Genomic DNA, 27,649 nt, shown 5'->3' with positions numbered 1-27,649 from the left:
CTTGCTTGCAATGTTACTTATTTGTAACACTATAGCATGAAATGTTGTCACCTGTTCAGCATCTCCTGGATTGATTGCTTCTTTGCTTTGCATTATAAGATCCAAGTAAAGATTCATAAAGCTATTGGGTAAAAGTACAGCTTGTTTTTGATTGAAGAGGAAAACTGTGCGAAATTTGAGGCTGAGCAGGGACATCGGTCAAAGAATGGTGGTGAATGTTTTTATTGTGATCAAATATGTTTTTATTGGTAAATGTAGTCATTTACCAATTGAGTTAATTAGCTGGAGTCACTCTTACTCCAGCTAATGATTTTCACAATGCAGCTACAGTTATCAGAACCTGTGATATATCCCAAGTATACTTGGGACTGTATCAGGAAATCCGTAGATATTTTGTTATTAATCACTAAAATAACTCCACAAAATGCTACAATTTGAATGACAGATTTTTGTTTTACTTGTGATGTTTTCCATTGTATAAGTACAAACGTCTGGTGTCAAATAATTAACACAAAGGAGATCTTTGTTTAACATTGACAGTAAGTCTATGAGAATCACCAATGAGTTAAAAACAATCAATTAGTATAAACAAACTGGTGACTTTAGCAAAAATACGTGATGCAGACAATAAAATTAATACACATCTCTAAATGAAAATAATTACTGATCAAAAATTTTGATAAAGTCAATCCAATCAATCAATTCAACTCCAGAAAAAAACAGATAAATTCTACTCATAGAACAGTCAGTCCACTGTAACGATGGTCCTACTTCAGTGGATAAGTTCAGTATCTGCTGTATCTAAATTAGTTTTTAGAGGACAATAAATCTGCAACAGATCTGATACCGAGACCTACTACACAATGCAGACAGAGTAGGTGGACATCACACATTAGGATGACAAACCTAGAAACTCGGAGAGAACACCAAAGAAAAAAGAAAAAAAAAGTTTCTAGTTATTTCTGTTGATGCCGCTTTATGGTCTTTCAGGCCGGGCCCACAAATCTCTTTTGGCATGTTTTGACCCTGAGCTGGGTAATGTATCACCCATCAGGAAGGCGTGATTTCACTGGTGGCTGTCTTTTAGACCGACTCACTCAGAAGGCAAGAGAGGCAAAAAAAAGTGAGCTATTGCTGTAGAATAGCATATTTATTTTCAATTGTAGAACTAAAAAACTAAAAAGATAACCTGTGGGAGAAGTGCATGGCCCTTAACACCATTAAGTCAAGACACACTCACTTCACAAGAAAGAGTGTTTATGTCAGGTTACTCAGAAAGTTCAGCCTAGATTCAGCCTCAAACACAAAACGATTTTTCCCTGCCTTTTGTTAATGTTTTGTGGCTCTTACACACAATAATTAATATTTCAGCTTCGCTGAAATTACTAAAATAAAATTTCCCCCTTTTATTTTTCAGCTTGATCATCAAAGGTCTATTGATATCTTCTTTTACAGCTTTGCTTTGCCAGCATTACACTGCACAACGCCAGCTGCTAACATCTCGTCTATCTCTGCTGAAGTGTAGCCGTAGTCCAGCAGGACCTCGACCGTGTGTTCTCCTACTGCTGGGTCGGAAGCGAGACAGGGCTCAGCGGGAGTCCGAGACAGAACCGGAGCTGGCCGGGGGAACTCCTCCCCGCTGGAGTCCTTCATGAAAGAGCCTCTTTCTCGGTTGTGAGGGTGAGAGCTCACCTGGTCAAAAGACAACACAGGTGTGACGCAGGCATCGGTTCCGTCAAAAATCATCAACCAGTCCGCCTGGGTCTTTGAGGCGAAGCGCTCTGTGAAGAGCTGCTTGAGCTCCGGCCAATCGCTGAAACTCATCTGAGGAGGCAACTCTCCAGCGTCTAATTCTAAGCCTGAGAGAAAAACAAAAAAAAAAAAAACCAACTGATGCAACTCCACAGAAAAATAAATACGACTACAGTAGCAAAATTGAGTGAGATCAGTGTGAATATCTCAAAGAAGGACCTTTAAATGTTTACTTTTTAATTAGTGCAAAACTGAATTATTTGGACACAGAAAAAAATAAAACAATTAGAACACAGTAGGAAAACAACATTTGTGCCAAGATTCTTACAAATACTTGGAAAGTGCTTTTAATTTTCCAGTAATTGAAAGGTATGAAGAAGCTCTTGAGCTTCCAGAAAATGTTACTTGTATTTTGAATCAAGTTTCAAAATAATGGCAATTCACTAGACATGGTTTTTTTTGAGTTTTCTCTAGAAAAATAAAAGTGTAAGTCTTTTACAGTCTGAATTTACAGTTTGACTATTTTCTTGTAGACTATTTTCTGGACAGAGGAATGGCTGATTTTATATTCCTTTTGAGATGTCTTTAAATAACAAATCTCAAAATGCTAGAATCTTCTTTTTGAATAGGACGGCTCTTTTCATCTTACCATGATGCTCACTCTCACATCAAAAGGTCAGAAACACACCAAACTAAATATCTGGGGTTAAAACAAATCTTCAACAAAATTAAGTGTGAATAAGTCTAAGACAAACTTTTGCATCATTTTCTGCGCTGCAAGATGCACTTTTTTAGTGGATTATAACTTAAATATCTGATTTCTCATTACTGTTTTAAAGACTTTACTTCTGCTTGCTTACTGGCTAACCAAAGGTACTAGAAGAGATGCGCGGCTGACAAAGAATGGTGTGGAGATGAGGAGGTGTAGTAGGATGGCGGAAGAGGAGTAAGACGTGCCTCGCTGGGCTCCCGCTTCAACCTCTTTAGTTTATGGTTCTCTACTAAATGTCCTTGCTGTTCTGAGCATTAGGTCTGTCCGGACTCGACCTCTAAGTGACTCTTGCCTGGAAGAGTAGAAGAATGGCGACAAATTTGAGGAAAGGCAAACATTCTAGCTTTGCGGCTGCTAGGCCCGATACCGCCTCGGAGCAGACTACTGCTAAAGCCGGAAGCTCAGCACCTCCTTCTCCCTCCCGCGGCGAGGCGGACGCACTCTCCTTGAAGTCTGACATTCTTGCCGCTATAAAAACCGATCTCTCAGCTGTGATTAAATCCGAAATAAAAGAGGCTTTGGCTGAAGAGTTCGCTTTTATTAAAGGAGAGCTACAAGCGGTGAGAGCGGAAGTGGCTAACGGCACAATGCTACTTCGTGCCGACCTAGACCACGTTAAACAAAGCGTCAAAGAGGTAGAAGACGGCTTGTCAACCTGGTCCGATGAGGTTGTTACTCTACGCACCACTGTGTTGGAGCTGAAAGAAGAAGTTGATGGGCTCAAAAAGAAGTGTGACGATATGGAAGGGCGCATGAGAAGGTGCAACTTGCGGATCATTGGGGTTCCTGAGACGCCAGAATCCAGCTCCACTGCAGCAGTGGCTAAATTGCTAGCAGAGGTGCTACAGATGGATAAAGCGCCACTGATTGACCGAGTTCATCGCACTGGCAGTGGGAGCAAGTCAGGCGATAAGCCGCGGGTTATTGTCGCTAAGCTGCACTATTATCAAGAATGTGTGGAAATATTACGTCGGGCCCGGAGCCGTGGCCCTCTTCGCTTCAAGGAGGTACCGATTATCATCACATCTGATTATACAGCGGCTGTGGCCAGGGCTCGGGCGGCGTTTTCGGAGGTGAGGAGGCTTCTTCGCAACCGACGAGATGTTCGTTACGGCCTGCTTTTTCCTGCTAGGCTTCGCATTTCTCATGGGGAGGAAGACAAGGAGTTTTTGGATGCCAATAAAGCAATGGATTACGTCAAAAAGAAAATCATCTCAGCGACGGCCAGCGAGGACCGATGTTAACTGCAGGTCCAATCCCCATCGCTCCATTATTTCAGGTTGTACGGAACCTTCTGACATTATGTCCCGTGCTATATCTTGATTTAATTTTCGATTCTATTCTGAGGGACAACATTTTTCTTTTGTGTTCTATGTATGAGGGTTTCGCAGGGGGTCTGCCCAGATCTTGGTTAGTGATGCATTTACTGTATCAATGCAGCAAGGAGCATAAACGACATTAATATTTTAAAGTAGGGGAACCTTTTTTTTTTTCTTTTTGATTACTGTTATTTAGTTTTGGCGGGAGCCCAGGCAGGGAGTTAAGTTCCCCAGTACAAGCACAAATGTGTGGATTTTTTGTTTGTTGGGTTCTCCGTGGTTATTCAGGAGAGAGGGGTGGGACTATACTGGATCTATTTGTTTTGAGTATGCCTTCTGTCAGGTTACCTTTTTGTGATGGTTTGTGGATACTGTACTACATCTGATTGACCATTCATGAGCAGTCCTAATACTAATAGGTTCATCAACAGTCACCCAGTTAATTGTGTGAGTTGGAATGTGAAATCCCTTAATGGTCCAGTGAAATTTAGGAAAGTTATGACACATTTAAGACAACTTGATGCTAATATTTCTTTCTTGCAGGAGACCCATTTGTGTAAAGCAGACAGTGTAAATTTATGTAGGCGATGGTCTGGTCAGGTGTTTCAGTCTAATTTCCAATCTAAATCGAGAGGGGTAGCCATCTTAGTTGGTAAACAGGTGCAATTCACGGCATCCAGTGTTAAAACGGACGCTGCTGGACGCTATGTTATTGTGGTTGGAAAACTGTATGCACTTCCAGTTATTTTAGTCTCGGTATATGCTCCAAATTGGGATGATCAAACATTTTTTAATACGCTCTTTTCAAATTTACCTAATATTTCAACACATAATCTTATAATTGGAGGAGATGTGAACTGTGTGCTATCATCCCTTGATCGTAGTACAGTGGGAAGGATCTCTCTCTCTAAATCTGCCCAGTCAATTAATTCATTTCTTAACACTTATGGAGTGGTTGATGTATGGCGTTTTCGAAATCCGACCCTAAGACGGTATTCGTTTTTTTCCCCTGTTCATAAGAGCTATTCCCGGATTGACTATTTTCTCCTCGATAAACGGATTTTACCTTTAGTGAGCGAATGTAAATATGGAGCTATAGTCGTTTCTGACCATAGTCCGCTCATAATGAAACTGAACATTCCTGTTATGCAATCAGTTTATCGTCCTTGGCGACTTAATCCCATACTTTTATCTGACGAAAACTTCGTAGATATGCTTACTTCTGAAATTAAGTTTTTTATTGATATTAATCGGACTCCTGGGATGCCACTTAGCACTGTTTGGGAGTCATTAAAGGCTTACCTGAGAGGCCAAATCATTTCTTACTGTGCAAACAAAAAGAAGAAAGGTATCGAACGGCTAAAATTGTTAACAGATCAGATTCTACAATTAGATAGGGAATGCTCCCATACTTTTACACAAGACTCTCTTCAGAAACGTGTGTTACTTCAGACAGAGTTTAACATCTTATCTACCCAAAAGGCCGAATATTTATTATCCAAATCTAGGTGTGGCTATTATGAGCATGGTGAGAGGGCTGGACGCCTTCTTGCGCAGCAGCTACGGCAACGTTCAGCTAAACAGGATATCTCAGCGATAAATGATGATCATGGTGTAAAATGTTGTGAGGATGCTGGAATTAGTCTATGTTTCAGCAAATTTCACCAATCTCTGTATACCTCTGAAGCCTCACTTAACCCAACTGAATTGGATGATTTTTTTAAAGATATTAAAATCCCTTCACTAAGTTCTGATCTATCTAACGAATTGGAAATACATTTTTCTTTAGCTGAGATTAACTCTGCAATTAAAAATATGCAAAATGGAAAATCTCCAGGACCAGACGGTTTCCCGGCAGAATTTTTTAAGACATTTTTGGATTTACTTTCTCCCCTGTTGCTATCAGTTTTTGAGGAGTCCCTGGCCACACATTTATTGCCGCTGTCTATGCGTCAGGCTGTAATTTCATTGCTTTTAAAGAAGGATAAAGACCCTTTGAGCTGCAGTTCATACCGTCCAATATCGTTATTAAACACTGATGTTAAAATTCTCACAAAGATGTTGGCAAAACGAGTCGAACGGATTATCCCTACAATTGTTTCACCTGACCAGACTGGTTTTATTAAAAATCGTCAATCCTTCTTTAATATCAGGCGGCTATTTAATGTGTTGTATACTTCTGCCCCGCCCAGTCACAACTGTAATGAAATTTTAATCTCGCTGGACGCTGAGAAAGCGTTTGACCGGGTGGAATGGAACTATCTATTTAAGACCTTGGTGATGTTTAACTTTGGTCCTAAATTTGTTTCATGGGTGAAGTTGATATATACCTTGCCAATGGCAGCAGTACGCACTAACAGTAATCTATCCAGTTATTTTGAATTGAAACGTGGGACGAGGCAGGGATGCCCACTCTCGCCACTTTTATTCGCAATTGCAATTGAACCACTTGCAGTGGCTTTGCGAAACAGCCCCAAAATTAAAGGTATTAATCGGTTTGGCACTGAACATAAAGTTTCCCTATACGCTGATGATACACTTCTTTATATCTCGGATCCCTTATCTAGTATTCCTGAGTTACTTATTTTACTTCAAAAGTTTGGAAACATTTCTGGCTATAAGGTTAACCTTCAAAAAAGTGAATTGATGCCTGTGACTCCAATGGAAGTGCAGCATATGGGTCCAGTTCCTTTCAAAATTAGCCCTGCTAAATTTAAATACCTTGGTATCTGGATTACTCATAGTCACAAAGATCTTTATACAGCAAACTATCTGCCTCTTCTGGTGAACCTTAGGAAAGACATCACTACATGGGCATCTCTGCCTCTATCCTTGGGAGGTAGAATCAATATAATCAAAATGGCAATACTGCCTAAATTACTTTATCTATTTCAGAGCGTGCCAGTGTTTCTCACCAAGACTTTCTTTACAAAATTAAATAGTGAGTTGTCGTCATTTATTTGGAATAAAAATCACCCGCGAATAGGCTGTAAGATGCTACAGCTACCCCATGGTCTTGGTGGCTTGTCACTTCCCAATTTCCTATATTATTACTGGGCGGCTAATATTAGAGCCTTACTGTACTGGTTGAGAGAGGACAATCCTGCTCCCACTTGGGTGACTTTAGAGAGGAATTCAGTTACGGCTAGCTCTCTCTCTGCTTTACTCTGCTCCCCGTTACCGTTTAATCAACCAATCTCAACTTATACTTCTAATCCGGTTATAACTCACACAATAAAAATCTGGAATCAGTGCAGGAGGATGTTTAAAAGTACGGAATTATTAATATCTGCTCCAGTATCAAATAATCACATGTTTGCTCCTTCACTAATGGATTCTGTTTTTAATGCCTGGAGTTTAAAGGGAATAACTTCTCTAAATGATCTTTATATAGATAATAAGTTTGCCTCATTCGAACAGCTCACACAGAAATTTGACATTCACAAGTCACAGTTTTTCAGGTATTTACAATTGAGACATTTTGTAATGTCAAACTCTGGATGTTTCCCTTTACATCCACCAACTTCTCTTGTTGATGAGGTTTTGATGTGCAAGTCTGTAACAAGACGCTCTATGAGTAGAGTCTATTCTCTGCTCAGTTCATTTAATGATACCAATTTAGATTCCTTGAGGGTCAAGTGGGAAATGGACTTGGAGGAGTCCATATCAGACACAGTTTGGCAAAAAATTATTCAAAATATTTATTCGTCCTCAATATGTCTGAAACATGTTATAGTTCAATTCAAGGTAGTACATCGTCTACACTGGTCTAAGGACAGATTGTGCAAACTCAAAAGGGACTTGGATCCGACGTGTGATCGTTGTAAACAATCTCCAGCCACACTTTTACATACATTCTGGTCTTGTCCAAAGTTACACAGATATTGGCAAGGCATTTTTGACACTTTTTCAGGAATATTTGGACAAACTGTCTGTCCATCACCACTCATCTCTCTCTTTGGGGTGGCTCCAGCAGAGTCCTCCTTCAGCAAACATCAGAGGACTGTGTTAGCTTTCTGTTCTCTACTGGCTAGAAGACTCATTCTTCTTCGATGGAAGGACCCTCATCCTCCAATATATGGACATTGGTTAAGAGAAGTTATGTCTTACATTCATTTAGAGAAGATCAGATATACTGTTAGGGGATCTGTAAACAAATTCTTTGACATCTGGCAGCCATTTATATCTTATGTCGGGAATATTTCGGCAGATAACTTTGTGTAAAGGTCAAATATTGGTTCTTTGTGTGCAAACCTGTGCTTTGTATCGGCTGATGTATGAATAAAAGGTGTATTCGTGTTGGGGTAGTAGATCCGGTATAGGAGAGGAGGGTTGGGAGGGATTTTTGTTGTAAATTTTGTCAGTCTTTTTTTTTTTGTGTTTTTTTTTGTTTGTTTGTTTGTTTGTTTTGTTTTTGTTGTTTTTTTTGTGTGTGTGGTGTATGTAAAAAATAATAATAATAAAAAGACCTTGAAAAAAAAAAAAAAAAAGAAGAGATGCGCAATTGATACTGTTTTTACTTTATTGCACAGTTCTCAGATGCTTAACAATCAAAAGCGACTTTGAAATGTGATCTATTTCTGGATCACAGAAATGTTAAATCTGTGATCCAAGAAACTTCAAAGTTCTTAATCCTACTGAAAATCAGTAAATGCCCCAAAAAGGTCTAAAATTGTAAAAACATAACATGCTTTTTTTTCCATATAATTATGAATGTTTTTCAAATAGTATCTACAGAAACAAGCTAAAATATAATCTAGAAATTATAAATCAACAGAATAGCACACATGTGTCACTGCCAAAAAGTTTTGTCCTGACTGTAGAATAAACTTAATAGTGATTTTAGTACAAACCCTTAAGCAGCTGGTCGTAAAACTCTGTTTCTATGGCGCCCACAGCCAGGTATTTTCCATCCAGAGTCTTGTACGTGTCGTAGAAGGGAGCTCCGCTGTCCAAAAGATTTTCTCCCCTGGGGCGACTCCAGATACCAATTCTACGAGACTTCCATAAAAACGAACCTGTAAACGCTGCTCCTTCCACCTGAGGACAACAAAGACAGCATGAAACTATAAACGTTTCAATTTACAGGATGTATTTTTGCAAAAATTACTGATGCATGAAAGTCTGCAGCAAGTAATAATAAAATAATTCAGGACTATTCACATAAAGTCACTAGTAAAAAGTATTTAGAAGCACCAAGCCACATTACAACCACAGATATCAATGTATTTTACTTAATATTAAGGTCCAACACAAACTAATTATGGTGTTTATCACCATCTGTCTTTCCCACTAACTCTAAGCAACTTCCCAAGACCTGCTAAAGAAAAGCCTCCCCACAGCATGATGCTTTCACTACCATGCAGGGATGGCTTCAGTATACAGACAAACTTTGTGTATTTTAAGAGCTTATGTGACAGGAAAACACAAAGAAGTACACAGTTATGAACAGCAATACAAACTAAACGTTTTAAAACATTTGGGGATATGTCCAGCTTTGTACATCTAAAGGCTGACATTTTAAACATTCTACTTAAAGAAGACAGCTGAAGGTTACCGTAATAGGATTTTATGGAGAGAAACAAGGAGAGGTGTTCTTTCAGTCAGAAATTGTAAAATAAGTCTGGAATTGGCATATTTTGCAGTGCTCTAAAAACAAGGTTGAGAAAAAAAACTCTGTTGCTTCAATCACAGCTAAAAGTCTTTATAAGTTATGGCACTAAAAGCTTTACTCATCTCCGAGATCAAATCATTCTACTTGTAAGAAAAAAATCCCTTGGTTCTTAACTTTGATTTAACTTTTTTAAAATGTACATATGTTGATATAGCTCTTATTGAATAGACACTTTAACTAATTTGAAAGGCAAAACAGTTTTTCAATGCATATAAAAATAAACAAGTGATGACAACTCGTTTAATTCTTCAGATGGAAAATCTGTTGTTTGCTGAATAAACAATAGGCTGCTGAGTCAAAGCTTATCCTGACATTGCAGAATAAATAACACCATGATCAAACAGTAATGCCTGACAACTCTGATAAATCTGCCAGCTTTGAATGTCATCCGTTAGATTTCAAAATGTTGTTAAGTGAAAACAGCAGCAGCTGAAGACAAGATATCTATCACAACTATTATTGCTGATGGTAATCAATTACCCCTGTCTGAACTAATAAAAGGTGCACTTCATTGCAAAAGTTGCAGCTTGAACAGAAAAGAATTAGAGGAACACAAGAACCCATCTCTCTACTGTTCAAAAGGCTTTTTTAGAGGTTCAAATCTAATGTGACCCAAACCACATTTTGTTTTGTTGAAACTAAAATGGAAAAAAAAAATATTGTATGACGACTGAAACATAATAAAAAAAACCCAAAACTTTACACTTGAGAAATTATTGTGTTTTTTCTGACCGTGTTGCTGCTTTATGAAAAGAACAACTAGTAGAAGAACAGAAGGCCGCTCTGACACTGGTCAGATTTTCAATGCACTTACAATTATTCTATACCAGAAAAGAAACAAAGAAAGAAAAAGAAAAATCCAGACTCATGCTTGAAATATTTACTCTGTAGAAAAACAAGGATAAAACTTGGAATGTGGATTCTTCGCTTACTGGTCTTCATCATGAAAAATGCATCTGTGAATAAGAAAAAGATGAGAGACTCCAAGCAGTGTGTGTGTGAATGTGTAAAAAAAGACTCTAAACTTTTGAATTCTGTTTGCTTCTACCTGGCATCGAACATTCTACAGCTGCTCACCCTCTAAAAGTAATTTTATTAATATGTCCAGGACAGGACATGAAAGCATAATTTATAACTAATAGTAAAATTATGAATGTCTGAGTGCCCCTCTTCTTTTTACTGCTTTCATGACCTGCTGCACTGATTTCATTTTAATTCAACATTCCTTGTTGGTCCACTCTGAAATGTCAGAACAAAGGACGACTAGAGTTCCTGATTGAGGCTCTGTCAAGGTTTTCTCATGAAAATCTACAACAATAGACTATTGTTCCCAACATTACTACAGCAGAAATAGGCTGCAAGCTAAACAATCAGCATTAGTGCAACATTTCAAAGTGATTGTGGGGAACAAACTAGCAGCATTCTGGAGTCCTAATTATGTCCATTTGATAAACAACCATCTTGACAGTGACCTGGGGGAACTATTGACGTTTGGGCTTTTTAGCAGCTAAATGCCCCACCAAGTTCAGTCATTCACTGTGTAGGTCAGCCAATTGACAACTGAGGTTGATTCCCTTGCAGAGGTTTCTTGAGAAAGGTAATTTGGTTCCAAATAGTGATATTTTTCTGTAGCTGTATGGGGTTGGTACTGTTGCATACAGACGACTGAAGGACAGACAGCTAAAGCAGACAATTAACCTTTGCACAATTTAACAGGTGATGAAATGAAATCATTATATCGATTATATCAGAGATATATATCAGAGAAAAAAAATATAACATAAAAAACTGAACTTCTTTATTATTGGTAAACAACAAAAACAAATTTTAAACTCCGCTAAAATGGAATGTACATCAAGAAAAAACATGTGCTATCCTCTTTAGCCAACAAGACAAACAAAACTTTTGTTCAGAAGTACTTTCCCTATAAATCATTTACACAGAAAAACACCCACATGCTTTTTATTTTATTTTTTTTCCTGTTAAGAACCACATGGTAGTGAGTATCTTTTTAGTATTGGTATCAATATGGAAATTTTAGTGTCCTGACAACCACATTAAAACATAATCATGACGTACACAGAAACCTTTTTTTTGATTCACTATGTGAAATCATCCATAAATGCTGGTAATAAAATTAAAATATACATGTTTTAATGGAATTTTTTTTTAATAATATTTGATAACACATTTACATGATCTGCAACATTTTCTGTTAGTAGGAAACAGATGTTGTGGGTGGATTTCATCATTTAGTTAAGTAAAGGCACTTGGAAATGCCTGCAAATGCAGTTCAGCAACATTTCATCTTCTATAGAGAAATTTCTTAATAGAAAAGTTCAAATTAGTTTTCAAAAATGTTCAAACTAAAAGCTCTTAAAAAATGTAAATTCATTTTCTAAAACTATATCTTCTGAACCGTTTACTACCAAGTTTAATCTACAATAAATAAAATAAAAGTCAGACAATGAAAACAAATTCCAGCTAATAGGAATGTTTATTCTTGAGTGTTGTTAAAAAACTGCAAAAGTGTAAAAAATGGTTGCCTGCTAAAAATAATTGGAATGGATGAAAATAACTAAAATCAAAGGAACCCCAAAGTAAACTACTATATGTATAACATATGAAAGATAGCAATGTTCTGTGAGAATATGCAGAAATATATACAGAGTGCAATTATGTACAGAGACATTGCAAGAAGAGAAAAAAATGATAAAACACAATGATCACAGAAGTATAGCTTGCAGAAAGATACACAAGATGTAAAAGAATTGCACAGTAGGAATTATATGTGTGGAAAGAAAAAGAAAAATGTGACAAAAACAGACTCAAAAGGTAAACCTGAAACTAATTATTAGTAGGACATGAGATACTTCACTAAAAGACTAAAAAAAGGTGTGAAAAGTTAAATTGAATATTACATTTGAGTGACAGGGATCACTCTGAAAGACTTCCGAGAAAAAGCTGTCTGTGGAAGAAAAAATGAGCTTGCTTTGATTAAAAAAAAAAAAAATGTAAGAAGTATGTCAAAGTGACCCAGAGGGCAGAATCAGTAATTAGCGGAGAACTTCCAAATTGTGGAGGCGGTTCATTCCAGGTGTGCACAGGGCTCATGTGGCTAGATATGTCACACAGACTGCCAGTAACAAAAGTTTACATCCTCACAACCACTTAATTTAATTGTAATATAAGTTCCAGTGCACAGAAGCCTCAAAAGACGCGAGTGCTTTGAACTGGGAGGCTGAATGGAAAAGCAAGATGAATGGAAGCATACTGCTGCTGTTAGATGTTTGGAAGATGAAAAATGGAGCAGAAAAATGTACCGCCCTGATGTGTCACAGTTGACAGCTCTGAAGCAGATGGTGTGCGCTTTTGCAGCCTGTGATTATGGGAGGCTCATGGAGAGGCTCTGAGAGTCAGTATAATAACGTGATTGTTCCGCTAACAAAAGTGGCCACGCCAGCTGGTTCTGCACCCTAACAATGACGAACTGTCTATAGTGAAGTGAGGAAATAAGATTCAAGTGTTCATGATGGAGTCCTACAACACCGTGCAATGTTTCACGACTGTTTCCCAATTTAAACTTTCCTTTGGCAAAGTAGCAAAACAACGCAGCAATGTATAAGACTTTTTTTTATTAGGATGAATAACCGATTTTATACTGGTTCAATACTTTCTACAAAATATGACAAATTTATGCAGCATAAACACACTTAGGGTTTGAATTAAATCAATGGGCTGAAGATTAGTTAACAAAATTACCATTTAGTTCAATTTTTTAAGCTAAAACATTTTACACTGAACTTTGTCAACTAAATGAAATTCCTCTTTTGCCTGTTTATACGTTTTAAATTGAAATTCAGCATACTTTAATTAGTATTAGTAATAACGTTTACTGAATCAAGGAAAAATAATGTATTAATTTCAATTTAATGGAGGAATGTTTAAGTAAATACACACTCTGAATTGACCTTACGAGAGATTTACCATGAGTACTTTTTTTTTAAGACTTTATTACTTCTTAAAGACTGTTCCACTTACATATGCTGCTTTTTACTTTTCTGTATCTTGTTATTGACTGCAATGGAGGATGACTTGTGGAGGCTGTCACACAGAGACTACTGGGAAAGGTTCCAGCGACCACGTACAATGAATAATACATGCTGTAGAGAAGACAAAGTAGTAAGGACCACTTGGCAGACCCTCGATGTACTCTGTGTTACTTTCTGTTATATGTTTTGATGTGTGATGTTCATGTATAACTTGGTTCTAGTAAGCAGTTTTAGTCCAGAAGACTGAAATGTTATTTATTGTGTCTGAAGCTGCATTTTGTTTTCTTCTGAAAAACCTGACACAGCGATCTGCCCTTACTTATCAAAGGAGAGTCATTCTGACAAGTCTTACAACAACCACAAAGTTGTTTTGTAATTTTTACCGAGAGGTAGCAGAAGTTTGAGTAAAAATATTTAATATTAGACAAGCAGACAAGAAAGGAAAGAAAGGAAGGAAGAAAGGAAAGAATTTGCCTTGAAACTGTACAAATATTACATAAAATTTGCAACAACTATTACATGGCCTTGAAAAAAGACTAAAAGGTCCACAAGGCATCGACTCGTGGCTACAATTACACACCAAACCTTATTTTACAATCCATAATTTTCCTTCCACTTCTTTAAAAGTGACAAAATTTGGAGAAGTTCCAATCATATGAATACTTTTACCAAGCATCCAAATGAGTGACTTTCCTGTCACAGTTTTAAACTCAGCAAATTAAGCAATTTTTCAAATTAGTGAAACCTCATTAAAGTCAGCTCTGCAATTAATCAGAATCAAATTTCTGAACCCCCCCCAAAAAAACCAATGATGATAATTAATAAATCACCAGAGCCAAAAATATTCTATTAGAGGCTTCTAAAATGCTGTTGCCAGACGACAAACAGGAAATTCATTCAAAATCTAATAACTGCACTTCAGAACATGTGAGGGGTATGCACTGTTTCATACACAATGAAAGAGTGTATGTGTTCATTTTAAATCCAACATCCACATCATTAACCTAACAAATGTGTATGATGTGCTCTAAAACTTCTTGTTCCTGCTGTACCTAATAAAGTGGTCAGTGCCTGAATCTGTAAAATCCTAGGAGCATATGTCTGCATCCATAATCCCATCGCTTCTCTCCTCACTGACAGCCTGTAGGTGAAGTTTAAATTAGAGCTCTAGTAAATGTCCAAAATATTTAACTTTGCTCAAACAAATTATCAGTTTTGACACCCTCGCTCAAAATCTCTGCTTCTGCTAAAACCCCAGGGGAGCCTGGTTAAATTTAATCTTTAAGTCAACAATTGAGCTGGCAAGGTCACCTTTACTTTTTATCTCCTGCACCCCTCAAAGAACAAAAAAGAAGTACCAAGAGGGAAACTTTGGGCATTTTAGATTTACATAAAAAAATCAGGCTTTGGAAAGTGTCCTAAGAGTGTCTGGGATTTCTGCATCTCCTTGCTTCAAACAGCCTCTGGTACTGTCAGATTCTGGGACTGATTTGAATGCACAGTTCTTTTGAGGTCTGCTTAGTGATTTATGATTATCTTTGACTTAAGGGACTCCAAAGGCTGAGGAAAAAAAACTTAAGTTTGAGGCCTCTCTGGAGAGTCCAATACGGATTTTGCCTTTTTCTTTTTTCTGCAGATGGAGCAAAGTTTTTGTTCATGTAAAAACTAATTTTTCTTTTTTTGTGTGTGTGTCTAGGCCCCACTGAAAACAACTCAAACCCAGAAATGATTTGTTGGAGAGGAGCGTAGTTGATCTTTTAGAAACTCAAATTAGTGTTAACGTGAAGGACTTTCCGACAGCCGTTTTCAGAAGGTGCTCCTTAATCCTGTTCCTCAGGGCTCTTCATCCTGCTTACCTAATTAAAATTATTGCATTGCCTTCTCCAGAATATTCATGGCTGCCTATTAATCGCAAATTCATTTAAGTCCGGTGTGTGGCAGCTGTGAAAAATCTAAAACATGCAGAAAATGGGCCCTGAGGACCAGCATTCAGAACCTCTTGAGGTAAAAAACAAATTCGACTGAAAATACCAGAGGCAAGACATTGCATAACTAGAAATCTGTGACTGCAGAGTAGAAAAATGTTAAGGCCGCATTTGAATCAGTGACATAAAGGAGCTGTACAAACGAGCAAAGTGAGCAGCTCTAGAGCAAGTAGAGATTATTGTAAAAAAAACAAAACATATATATATAAAAAAATAATAATAATACACACAAAAATTCAGTTTGTGTTTTCACAAACAGAATTAAGTTTTAATCTCAGTTTCTACAAAAAAATTAAATGTTCCTCAGTCTCCAAGTGTTTTAGAACTTGAAGTAGCATTGCACATCCATTGAATAGTAAAACAACTTTTTCATTTAATGTTGGCAGAAGCCAAATATCAGCTTTAGCAGATGGTGTCTCCTCCTGTGTTTTTTCTGACAATAATAACAACATGACCTAATAGTGATTTGGGATACTTCCAGTCTGTCTGATATATTAAAATTTCTATTTTGCTGATAGATGGTGTAATAGGGGCACAAGACTGTGCTTACACGTTGAACAGTGTAACGTAAAAAAAAAAAAAAAAATATTCTATGACTTTCTCTTTTTTTTTTTTTATAAGAAGCATCATTTACACTGGAACGGTTGGTAAATATGCAAAGGCCTTATCGTTACAGCCAGGTGTTAACAGGAACATAACAGTGAATAAGTTCCTAACACACACACGCCCCCATACACCCCCACACACTGTTGATATCTCTTGGAATGTGATGTAAAAAATATATTTAATGCAATATACCCTTGGGAACAAAAGTTAGGAATATTAACCTAAATGGCAAAAAGTCAAAAATAAATGAAGGTGCAGAAAAATTTGGAAATTTGTTAAAGATAAAGGCTGCAAAAGCTTTATACATTCAAATCAACTTTCTTATCTCTTGAGTAAACACTTCCCACACTCAGCACTGACCCACTTAGCTCATTTTAGGTTCAATTCAATACTCAAAGAACACAAAAAAAGATCCTGAAAATGAGACAATAATGAATGAAAATAAAAAACCTCTCCTGCGTGTTCTCCATGCACTTCAATTTTCACTGCTCATTTCAAGAATATAAATTAATAAGATCTTCTGTAACTACATTCTCAGCAACACAGCCCCCTCTCTGACAGAGCTTCCCACACAACCACACTGATTCAGACCATCAGCTGACAAACCTTCCAGCTAAATCTCATCCTGTCACCTGAATCACTGCAGTTTGTTCTGCTGCTCTTGTCTGTTTTACACAGAGAACTGCACCACATCACCCCAAAAGGCTTTACAAATGGTGCCTTGTCTGAAAATTACCTGACAGAGATGTGAAGTGGATGAATAGACAACAGCTCTGCTCATTTATGTCTGGAAGCTACATCCTTGCTGGCTGCCAGCCTCTTCACTTGGCTGCATTTAGGTCTAACAGGAAAAACATTAGACTCCTCTTACTGCACGCTTTAATGGTATAGCTTTAGAGACGGCTTTGCACTTGGGCCCACTTCGAGCTGAAGCACACGTAAAAGCAGCGATGTTATAATATAAAGCAAACTGAAGGTACTAGAAAGCACTTCTAAGTGCATCATATCTGAAAAGTTTCTATTCAGGGTGGGGTTGGTTAGCTTTATACAGTATGGTTTAAAATGACATTGAATTAGAATTAATCCACCTTCCATAAGCAATTGCTGCTTTCACATTTCAAATAAGATTGAAGGCATGAGTCGCTATCAACGCATACTTAGTTTTCAAGAAGATATACTGTCATTTAAAAAAACCCAAAACAAAATGTAAAGTCTTTCTAAAGGGATATTAGAGAAAGTGTCTGAGTTACAACAGTTTTCTGCCCCTGATTTTTCCTGTTGCTTATCACTGCTAATCAGCTTGCTGAAAGAAGGCTCTTAAACTTTTAGGTTTTTAGCTTCTTCAATTGTAAAAAACACAGTCAGTCAAGTTAAAGCAACTAAAAGAACAGGATTCATCATTCTTATTAACGACATGCAGTTTTAGAGCTGCAGCTGGTAAAAATCAATGTTCTATCACAGCAAATTCTGCAGAGTTAAATCAACACTATGCCAAGTCTATTTGGTCCTTATCAGAATTGGTGTTAATTTAACTCTTTTCGGAGTTATTTCACCAAGAAAATGAGTAATTTTAACACTTGAAAGAGTTATAACTATAGTTGAAATAACTCTGTAAGAGTTAAATTAATGCCAATTCTGAAAGGGACCAAATAGACTCGGCATAGCTACAGTAGGAAAATGTTTTTCTTTATAATTTAAAGAAGAATAAATTAGATTATATTAATATATATAATGTCAAACATTAATATCAATCCCTCACCAGTCTGAATTCAGGCAAGCATTTCATTGGGTTGCTGTCTTAAATTATTTAAGAAGCTGTGTTTAGCTAACTGAAAGTGATTATCAGTCAATAACAATGACCCGAATACAATAACAAACAGCAGGTTTGTCTTGTTTCCACTTTGTAGAACAACTTGGAATGCAGAACTTGAAAGATTCACATCAATTTGTTGTACTAGTGTGAACTTTAGCAAATCCCAGCTCCCCCCCAAAGGTAAAGGCGAAGCTACAATTTGTAGACGCAAAAACACAAAGCGCTTTGTCTTATAGAAGGCAAAAGCTTTGTTTTCCAGCTATGCACAGAACATCTCTCTTGCAAGGACAACTCTCTGAGGTCTCATTTATGTGTGGACTGCTGGGTTTCTACAAGGACTCCTCTCCTACAAAATTTCAGAAAGGTGTTTTATTTTTGCTCTGTTTATTTGCCTTATCTTCCTTTGCAGCTGTTCAGCAGTTTCAATACCCTGCTGGTTCTCCCTCAATGAGGATCCATCTACAGATATTTTTCATCTTTCAATGTTTCACACAGAAACACTGACAAAAACAATTCCCTAAAATTTTGTAAAAGATCGGTGCTTCTGACATGCAGACATCTACACCACAGAGAAATCTGCATTCAGAAAACAAGAGCTAAGGTCCCGTTGTGATCAATTTTCAGGCAGAAGTCAAACTGAAGAATTAAAATATTTCATCACATCAATGAAACACTAATAAGAGCCGCAAACCAAGCCTGGAGTATATTTGTCTCTTAGCTTTAATAAAATTCAACCCAATTTGGAAGAAGTGTGGAATAGAAGGAATCAGATGCTGTAATTAAACAGAAATATGTGGTTATAGTTACATAAATTAAATCTACTTTGCATAGAAGCTCGATATATTTGTTTCAAATCAGCTCTTTCTAAAGCCATTAATATATCAGCTGCATTGAATGTGCATCATAACTTCCTTCCCATTGGGCTTCATTTAAAGATGTTCTGCCTTCTGAGACTCTGATGGGCTTTTCCAAGTAACTCCACCATGAGCCGTCCAACTTAACCCACCGATGCTAATTGGGACTTTACAACACAGAAGAGCCCCACCATGCAGCAGTGCAGAAAACATTTTTGCTTGTTTATGTCAACAGATCACATCACAGAGACAGAAGAGACAATTAGTTCTGCATCCTGTCCAAAAGGCATCTGAAGAATGTATGATCCTTTATTGTGTCTGATCACTTTTCTGGTTGAATTTCCTGAACTGTATCTCATCTATCTACACAAATGCATACAATTTTGCTGTCAAGTACTTTTTAAAACATTTTCATACAATGATACTGGTAACCAGCCCCTTACCTGTATTGTGGTTCTAAGCTTTGCGAAGTTTGCTTTGCCATAAAGCAGTGACTGCGGTCAGGAGACATATGAATAAATGGAAACTTGTTCTAAAAATCACAGGGTTCCTTACCATGCTAGCGTCAATGATCTGTCCTTTCCCTGACCTTGTGCGCTCCAGCAGGGCTAAGATGATCCCCAGAGCACAAGTAAGACCACCACCGGCAAAATCTGCTACCAGATTCAAAGGTGCATAGGGCTTCTCTCCACTCCGACCCAGTTGGGACAAAAGGCCTGTATGGACATTAAACAAACTCTTTAGATAAAACTTACAGCACACTAAGGACCAATTTAGTTCCAAAACCAGATATTGTTTAGAAGCTTTTCACTGAACTGGAGGAATTCACTGCACAAATTGTTGCAAAAGAACCTTGACTTTGTGTGAGACTTGGTGCTCCTTTTGCTGCACTGCTATCGCACTGGTATAACAAAGGGCCTTGAAGAATAATAAAAGCATAACTGTGCAGCTGCACAAGGATTTTTCAAAGTTTCTTTGTAATATTTGCTTTGGATGCCACATTAGAAAGGCCATACACAAAATACCAAACAGGATTTCTACAATGTCTTCAATCCCAATAATCTAATCCTAATTTATTCTTAAAATATCATTTGAGCAGTCATTTATTTGTGCTTTTTTTCAAACTCGCTTGTTGTATTTTAAGATATGAATTAATTTTTGTTACTAAAGATAATGAACCAATAATAGGGGTTCCAAAACAGCACTCCACTTCGATTTGTACCCTAAAATGACCTTTTAGTCATAGCTGAACTCAATTTGTGTGCTGCAAAATAGAGACGGGGCTGATGAACAACTGCAGCGTTCATCATTTGAAACGGAAAAAAACAGAGCTTTTAGCGCTGCAGCACAGAAACATCCAAAAAGCTCCTAATTATGTACTTGAGTTGCAGAATGAGGAAGAGCAACTTGTGATTTTGTGCTTATTGAAAGCATCTTAATTAGAAGTGTTCTAACTTTAAACACATGCAACTCATTTATTATACGAGACATTTTTAATCATTTCAAACTCTACTAATAGTTTGGTAAAACAAACAGCCTAATCTCTTATATGAAGAGCACTACTACTTAAAATAACTCTGAACCAGATTTTTTTTTTTCCAGTTTCCATCTAATTTTGAATGATGGTAGGCAAGTTAGCAAGTAAGGACATCATTTCCCCAGGTTTTGCTGTAATTGTTTATCTTTTCTTTACGTATCCTTCCTCTGTGCTCACTCGAAGGTTATTTTAAAGTTTCTGAACAATGCTGCTGGGTCTCAATAGTTTGAATGCACAGCACTTCCAGAAATAACAATAAAAAACATCTAACACTAAAGTTTAATGCCCTCCATATTTGCTGAGTTCTCTGGTAATGGTGTTTAAAATAACCTAAAACAAGCAGATTTGCTTTTCTTTTTAAGCAGCATGATTTCACAAATTTCAGAAAAAGAATCCAGCTTCTAATTTGACAACATTTATTCAGAGTAGAAAAAAAAACATTCCACTGATGTTACTGTTTAGTACAAACTTTCTTGCTTATAGTACTATAAGTACTATAGTACTATAAGCAAGAAAGTTACACAGCGTTCACCCACAAAATGTTATAAGCTTAAAGTACATGGGCAGAGGGATCTTTGGTAATTTTTCATTGGACACCCTTTGTAGCTCACATGCAATGAGTCCAAACTCTCCTCAGCTCACCCTGCAGGTTTTCAACAGGATTTATGTCTGAGGACTGACATGGCTAAGGAGGAATGTTGATTTTGAATTTGATTAACCATTTCTGTGTCGGTTTGGCCATATGTCTTAAGCCTCATAGTCACCCTTTTTAATTTAATTTTCAGGGTTATTTTATTACATTTGTATATCAGACAGATTTTTACAGGGTTTCATGGGCTTTGGAAGGAGAAACAGACCCCCAGCATCTTACATCCTTTAATATAACATTAGACATGAGGTGTTTTTCCACACTTTCACCTTCTGTTTAACACCAAAAATCACCAGGAGCAATTGGTGCTAAAAGCACGACTGTTTGCCACCTGATCAAAGCGCTCAGTTCCAAAGCAAAGTCCAAACAGAGTTCAGTAAGCTCCAAGTCCTTAAGTTTTTGATGATAGGACAGGATGGTGGAAATAGCTTTTTCCTGACATACCCCAAAAACATTTGTTGAACTTCTCTTATTATCCTCTCAACTTTAGACTAAATCAGTCACAATAGCTCCAGTTGTTTATACTTTTCAATCATTGGTCTGACTGTAGGCACAGATACTTTTATAAACAGCTATTTTCTTCAAGCCGTTTTCTTATTCATGGAGATCAAAATATATGCAGCAGTTCGATTATATTTTCCATTTCAAATAGCGGGGAACAGAACTGGATCTCTGCATCATTTATAAGGAAGTCAAAAATAAAAAAATGACACAATTGAATTTTTGTGACATTACTGTGAGGATGACTACATTGGAAGTGAGTGGAAGAGCATCCAAGGTTCAAAGAAAAACTCTGACGATCATCAGAAATTCTGCATTTTTCAATTTATATTCTGGCTCTTAGAATCAAAACAAAAAGAAATTTGGAATTAAGACTTTTGCAACAAACCAATCTTATTATTTACAGGTATCCCAACCAGTCTTTACCTGACATGGCGAGGTAGTTGATGTCATGTCCAGCTGCAGAAGCGTAACACCCACTCTGGCCATATCCCGTCAACCGAGCGTAGATCAGACGAGGATTTTCTGAAAGTAATTCACTTGGACCAAGGCCCAGTTTTTCCATAACACCTTCAAATAAGAAGAATAACGATTATTCATTGCTTCCTTACTGTGTTAGTTTAAGCTCAATGGTTTTAAGACAAATTAGCAGTCACTTAAAAACGTTCCCCCCATCTTTTTACAGATTCAGTTCTGACCTTTGCGATAGGGCTCGAGGACGACATCCGACTGAACGCAGAGCCGCCTGAGCAAAGCCACACCCTCTGGCATTTTCAGGTTGAGGGCAACGGACCGTTTCCCGCGAGCTTGAGTGTCCAGAGTTGAGAAAACCTTGGTGCGGTCCACACGGATCACCTTGGCTCCAAAGTCTGCCAGGATCATGCCACAGAACGGTGCAGGGGCCAGACCTGCCAACTCGATGACTTTCACTCCCAACAGTGCCATGGGTTTATGACTGCCAAGTTTATTTACACATATCGATCTCAATTTATGTGAGATAATGCATTAGTTATGTTAGCATTTAAAAAATGTCACAAGCAAGACACAATCAATATTCTCACTAAGCCCATCACTATGTTCTCCTTTTTCCAAATAATTTAATTCAGGCTGTTTTTCAAAAAGATTCAACAGATACTTAGACAAAGAAACTAACTGGCTCACTGCAAAATAGCCTAATTATGCAGAATGATCTGGTAAGTATTCAATGGTAAGTATTCAATGGTAAGTATTCAAAGTATTCAAAGGCAACGATTTTGCCTTTCTCCTGAAATTACATGTTGATCTCATTAAATTCAAATTCAGAGCCTTTTGCTATTGCAGCATGACACATTATCTGACACTGCGTAACAAAGTCTTTTTTTGTTACCGTAGTTGCAAGTTATTGCATTTTTCTCTGCATTTCATCTATCAGCCAAATTTTGACAGATGCTCCAATCCAGCTCTGTATCACACTGACTAAGGCAGTATGGCACTGAGTCGCAAAAAAAAAAATTGTTTTCTTTAATTGAATTGTTTTTGCACATTGTCAAAAAAAACATGAATCTATTTACTTTGGTTAATTTATCCAATTGCTGCAACTGTTCCACAGTTTCAGCCTCTTGCAACACAATTTAGTATGTACAGCCCAGGGTCAAGCATGCATTGACACACATTTAATTTATTTCAATTGAGTTTATAAGTGTCAATTTTTCATCTTTTGTCTGCAACCTGTCAGTCCACAAAAAAAGTTTTTCTCTCTGACAAAAGAAAAACTAATGTTCCAGAAGCTTCCTGTTCATGGTTATTTGTGAACATCCTAACCCACTTCCTTCCATCTACAAGTGACAATTTGGGTCTTTCTCCAGACATTGGCAAAGAAGAAAAACCTTCTGATATCTTTCATTTATAAAATGATGAAATTTACAGCTGTTTACAAAAGGCCCAAAAAGACATTACAATGTTTTTCAAATCATTAATTCTCTAATTATTTGGACTGTCCCATTTTGAGTATCAGTAAATCAAATGCCATCAAACTGATTGTTCTTATGCTGGCATATTGAATCACCAATTTGTTATTAATAGCCAGCCCTCGCCCTATCTTAACATATTTCAAACATACAGTACTACACAGCAGGGTTATACAATCGAACTAACCTCCACCAAGCAGGTGCAGAACCTCAGACTTTGCACTAAGAAAAAGTTAATTTGTGTAATGTCTACTCCTGTCCATGAAAACTAGAAACCTTGCAGCAAAATAAGCACAAAACAACAACTGATATGGTGATTATACCAATTTGTGAATACTTTAACTCTTTTCAGTACAATGCAGGTACCATCCACTACTCAATTTTTCATACTGCTTTGACAACTACTTTTCATTAAGCCCATATTTCTATATTGAAAATCTCTCTTTAATGAATCTTGGATATTATAATCTTAAGCATCATGTTTTCATTATATTCAAACTTTTTTTTTAACAATTAATCTAATGTTTTTACTTAATTAATTAAGTTACTGAAAGAAATTACCTTTCTTAAAGTATTCTAATTTTTGTTTATGACTGCAAATAAAAATCTACTTCACTATAATGCTTATTTTTCTGTTTCGAGGCGGATCTATGGAAACAGTGTATAACAAACAACCTTTAGTAAATAATATGCATCTCAAGTAAATGGGTGTTGTGATTTACCTCCATAATGCACTTATAGCTACTAAGACAAATAAACTGAGGTGAAAGGACAATGTTGGAACAACAGGTGGGTATGAAAAGGAGTTATGACTTCTCAAAGGCAAAATAACCCGCATACGTGCAATAAAGTAAATTATAACGTAAGTGAAACAGTGGCGTCTATGTTACAATGCCTAAAGAGCCAAAACAAGATATGTATTTGCAGAATCTATTCATGCATGTGAACAAAAATGCAAACAACGTGTTTGAATAAAGGTTTATCAGCTCACCTCAGTCAGCTCAGGACACCGACAGCTGGAGACTCGGCTCAAATTGACCGGCTCCTTTATCTTTAGACTGAATTTAGCTGTTTGAACAGCGGAACATGCACAACAGCGGGGTCACTGGCTAATGGGTTGACCTTAAATTCAAGTAAACTACGAGGGATACAAAACAGACAGTGTAGCCTGTCTGCAGACAGCTGGCATGCAATAATGATTCCAGATAGACATGCGTGGTTTAAGCAGAAACTCTAGCCTCCGTAACTCCGTGACCGCTTCTGCGGTGTTGCTCAAACATATGACGGGCTAGAAGACGAGGGAGGACGCAGGAGTTCACCCGGTCTTATGCGGGGAACGATAACTCCTCCTGGTCGGGCAACTTTCAGGTTTTCGCTGCGGTGTAAAGGTAACGAGATTCATGAATAAACTTCCTGGTGGCGTCTGGCGTCATCGCGTTGTTTTGCGATGGCCATCTGGGAAATGACGTTTTTTGTTGTTTTTTTGTCCATTAAGTTGGACTGACTTATTTTATTGTTTAATCTATTCACAATTTAATAATTTTGATAAATAAGCTCAAAATTAGACTTTATTATGAAGAAACTTGCTTTGTTCTTTTACACAATTAAAACATGAAAAGTGTCGCTTTGTATTTAGTTCTCCAGTAGAAGCTTATTTTTCTGCAAGTACACTTGCTGTTGACAGACTTTTTTCACAACATGTGAAAGCTGTGATGTTTTGAAAATCTTTTGGGTTAAAGCTTTGCACATCTAGAGCCTAGAATTGTTACCCATGTTCCTCAGAAACTACCTCGAGCTCAGTCAGATTGGATGTAGAGCATCTGTACACAGCAGTTCTCAAGTCATAGATTGTCTTTGCCATGTAGGTGTTTGGTCTTCCTCCTGCTGGAAAGGGAACCTCCATCCAACGGTTTTGCTTCTTCGGAGATGCCTTCTGACAGGTTTGCTTTGCATTTCAATCCATCTTCTCATTCATTCTGACCATCTTTCTCGTTCTGTTGAAAATAACTCTTACCCACAGCATGGTGTTGTTGAGGAAGGTTCTTTTCACAGTGGTGAGTGTTTGTTCAGTGTAGTCTTAGTTTTGCTCCATATATTTTACATGTTGCCTAGAAAGTTCCGATTTGGTCTCATCTGTCTAGAGCAAGTTCTTCTAATGTTTGATGCCCCCAACATAACTTGTGGGTTAAGGTTTCCTTTCAAAATTAGCTTTCTAAAGGACAGATTTATGGATCACATAACTAAATATTCTTTCCATTTTCACAATTGCATCACACTTTAAAGTCGATCCTTTTTTTAAGCTTTGCCACATATTTACCCCTGACCTTTCTGGTGTGTACCCTGCTCTTGATGGTGCTGTTTGTTCAGTAATGGTAATGACAAATCCCTGAGGCCTGAGATTCAGAGACTCAGTCAACATCAGTGAGGATCAGAGCTAATTGCATCATAATAATAGGATTACAAAATCAGCAAGACAGACAGCAAGCAGTTGGAGATCTTTTATGTCAACGTTCACATCAGAATCCTCACAAACGTTCAACAGTGCACAACTAAAAGGCTGACAGGCTTTATCACAACATGAGGACCGAAACAGACCATGTTGTTAAAGGAAAGCACGGATCTTCTCTGACCCCTACCAAACAAGACATTTATTTTGAAAAGGGTGTTGTAAACTTTAGGCCATTGTCTTTTATGTTTTACTTTGCAATATTGAAGGGCTCAGAGCCAATGCAATCATGTTTTGGTTGTTATAGCCCCTAATCTGAACTATGGCTGACTTGATACAGGTCAATCTTTCTATTAGGAAATATCTTTTAAAGGACCTATGGTTGCTTGTTTTTGTTTAATTCCCTGAGGAAGGAATATGACGGAATGCATTAGAGAGCTGACTTGTTATGCCAACAGACTTTAGCTCCAATGAACCAAGATTAATTTAATGGGGACTACAAAAGTGAGTAAACTGAGGAAGAAACTCATTGTAGGACCACTGGCCAAGTGGATTCTGATATAAACTATAACGTAAAAGTTTTAACAGCACAGTCCTTTATGACCTATCTGAAAATGAAAACTGAATCAGCAAAAAAAATAAATAAATAGATTGGTGGCAGAACGTTCACCAAAAAGCTAGCAGAAAGAAATTCTGCTTGAAGAAGTCCTTGTTCTCTGGACCCAGCCAATTTAATGATTCAGCTGGAGGTACTTAACTAGTGCTTGTTCTCTGTTACACAGCCACAATCTAAATATGGTTGGAGAACTGCTATGGATCTGAGAGCAGGGAAACAAAACTGCCAACATGATTTGGCCCAATGGTGCATTGAGTTTATGCAGGGACAGCTTCTGCCATCAGATGGTATACTAGTGTTACTTGAGATGCCAAAGTAGTTTCACACTGTGACAAAAAACTTGTGGCATGTGCTTGAGAACAGCCTAACATTCTAACTTTCTTCATTTGAAACACAATGAGTGGTAGATCAAACATGACTCGCAGTTATAAGGAGAAAAAAACCTATTACAGCCTATTAAGTAGTCTCTCTTATTACTGTTTATCCACTTGAATAAAGTAAATATTTCATTTTGCCGAGTGTGAAATGTTTTGAAAATGACAGTTTTCAAAATGTAATTGTATAAACATACCATTTTCACTTATTTTTCTTTAATTACAATTTAGAAAATTCAAGGATGTGCTTGACAAATTGTCTTCTGCGGGTTTAATAATTTCTGACACTGGATGGTTTTTCATGTTAGACATGTCCTTTAAGTTAAGTTTAGAGCTGATTGAAAAATATGTCATGTTTATCTTACATTGTTATTCCAAGTAGTCACACAGTACACCTGAAAATGATCAAAATTAATTAAAAACATTAATCTGAAACTTTTAAGTAGCTTGCTGGTGTAAAATTAATAAATAAATAGAGTCACTAACATCTTCACTGCAAAATTAAAATACCTCCAGGCTTTAAAAAACTGCTGGCAGATTTTTTTTAGTTGCAGTCGGTCGCTTGAGCCCATGAACCAGAAGGGAAGCTATTGAGTAAGTCCAAAAATATATATGAATCCCACAGATTATAAAAATGTGATTACGATAAGTTTCTGCCAAGTTACTGTGACTTTTCCTGTTAAAGTCACAAACATCAGTGGGAATAATGAAGATTTTACCTGATAGACTAAAGTGATTTATTGCTGCAAAAGA

General features: G+C 37.2%; 1 protein-coding gene across 1 annotated transcript; it reads right to left on the bottom strand.

The window, feature by feature from the left end:
* Positions 1 to 206: 206 nt before the first annotated feature.
* Positions 207 to 24,831, bottom strand: amacr (alpha-methylacyl-CoA racemase). Its single transcript, XM_028026158.1, has 6 exons — positions 24,452 to 24,831; positions 22,213 to 22,469; positions 21,941 to 22,084; positions 19,383 to 19,543; positions 8,697 to 8,883; positions 207 to 1,859 (listed from the first exon to the last, which is right to left on the bottom strand). The coding sequence occupies exons 2-6, from the start codon at positions 22,457 to 22,459 to the stop codon at positions 1,450 to 1,452; spliced, it is 1,149 nt and encodes a 382-aa protein (XP_027881959.1). The 5' UTR covers positions 22,460 to 22,469; positions 24,452 to 24,831; the 3' UTR covers positions 207 to 1,449.
* Positions 24,832 to 27,649: the final 2,818 nt, after the last annotated feature.

This window comes from Xiphophorus couchianus, chromosome 8, assembly GCF_001444195.1.
Source record: "Xiphophorus couchianus chromosome 8, X_couchianus-1.0, whole genome shotgun sequence".
NCBI lineage: Eukaryota > Metazoa > Chordata > Actinopteri > Cyprinodontiformes > Poeciliidae > Xiphophorus > Xiphophorus couchianus.
Note: the sequence above shows the minus strand (reverse complement) of the source record. Positions and strands in the feature narration are given on the sequence as shown.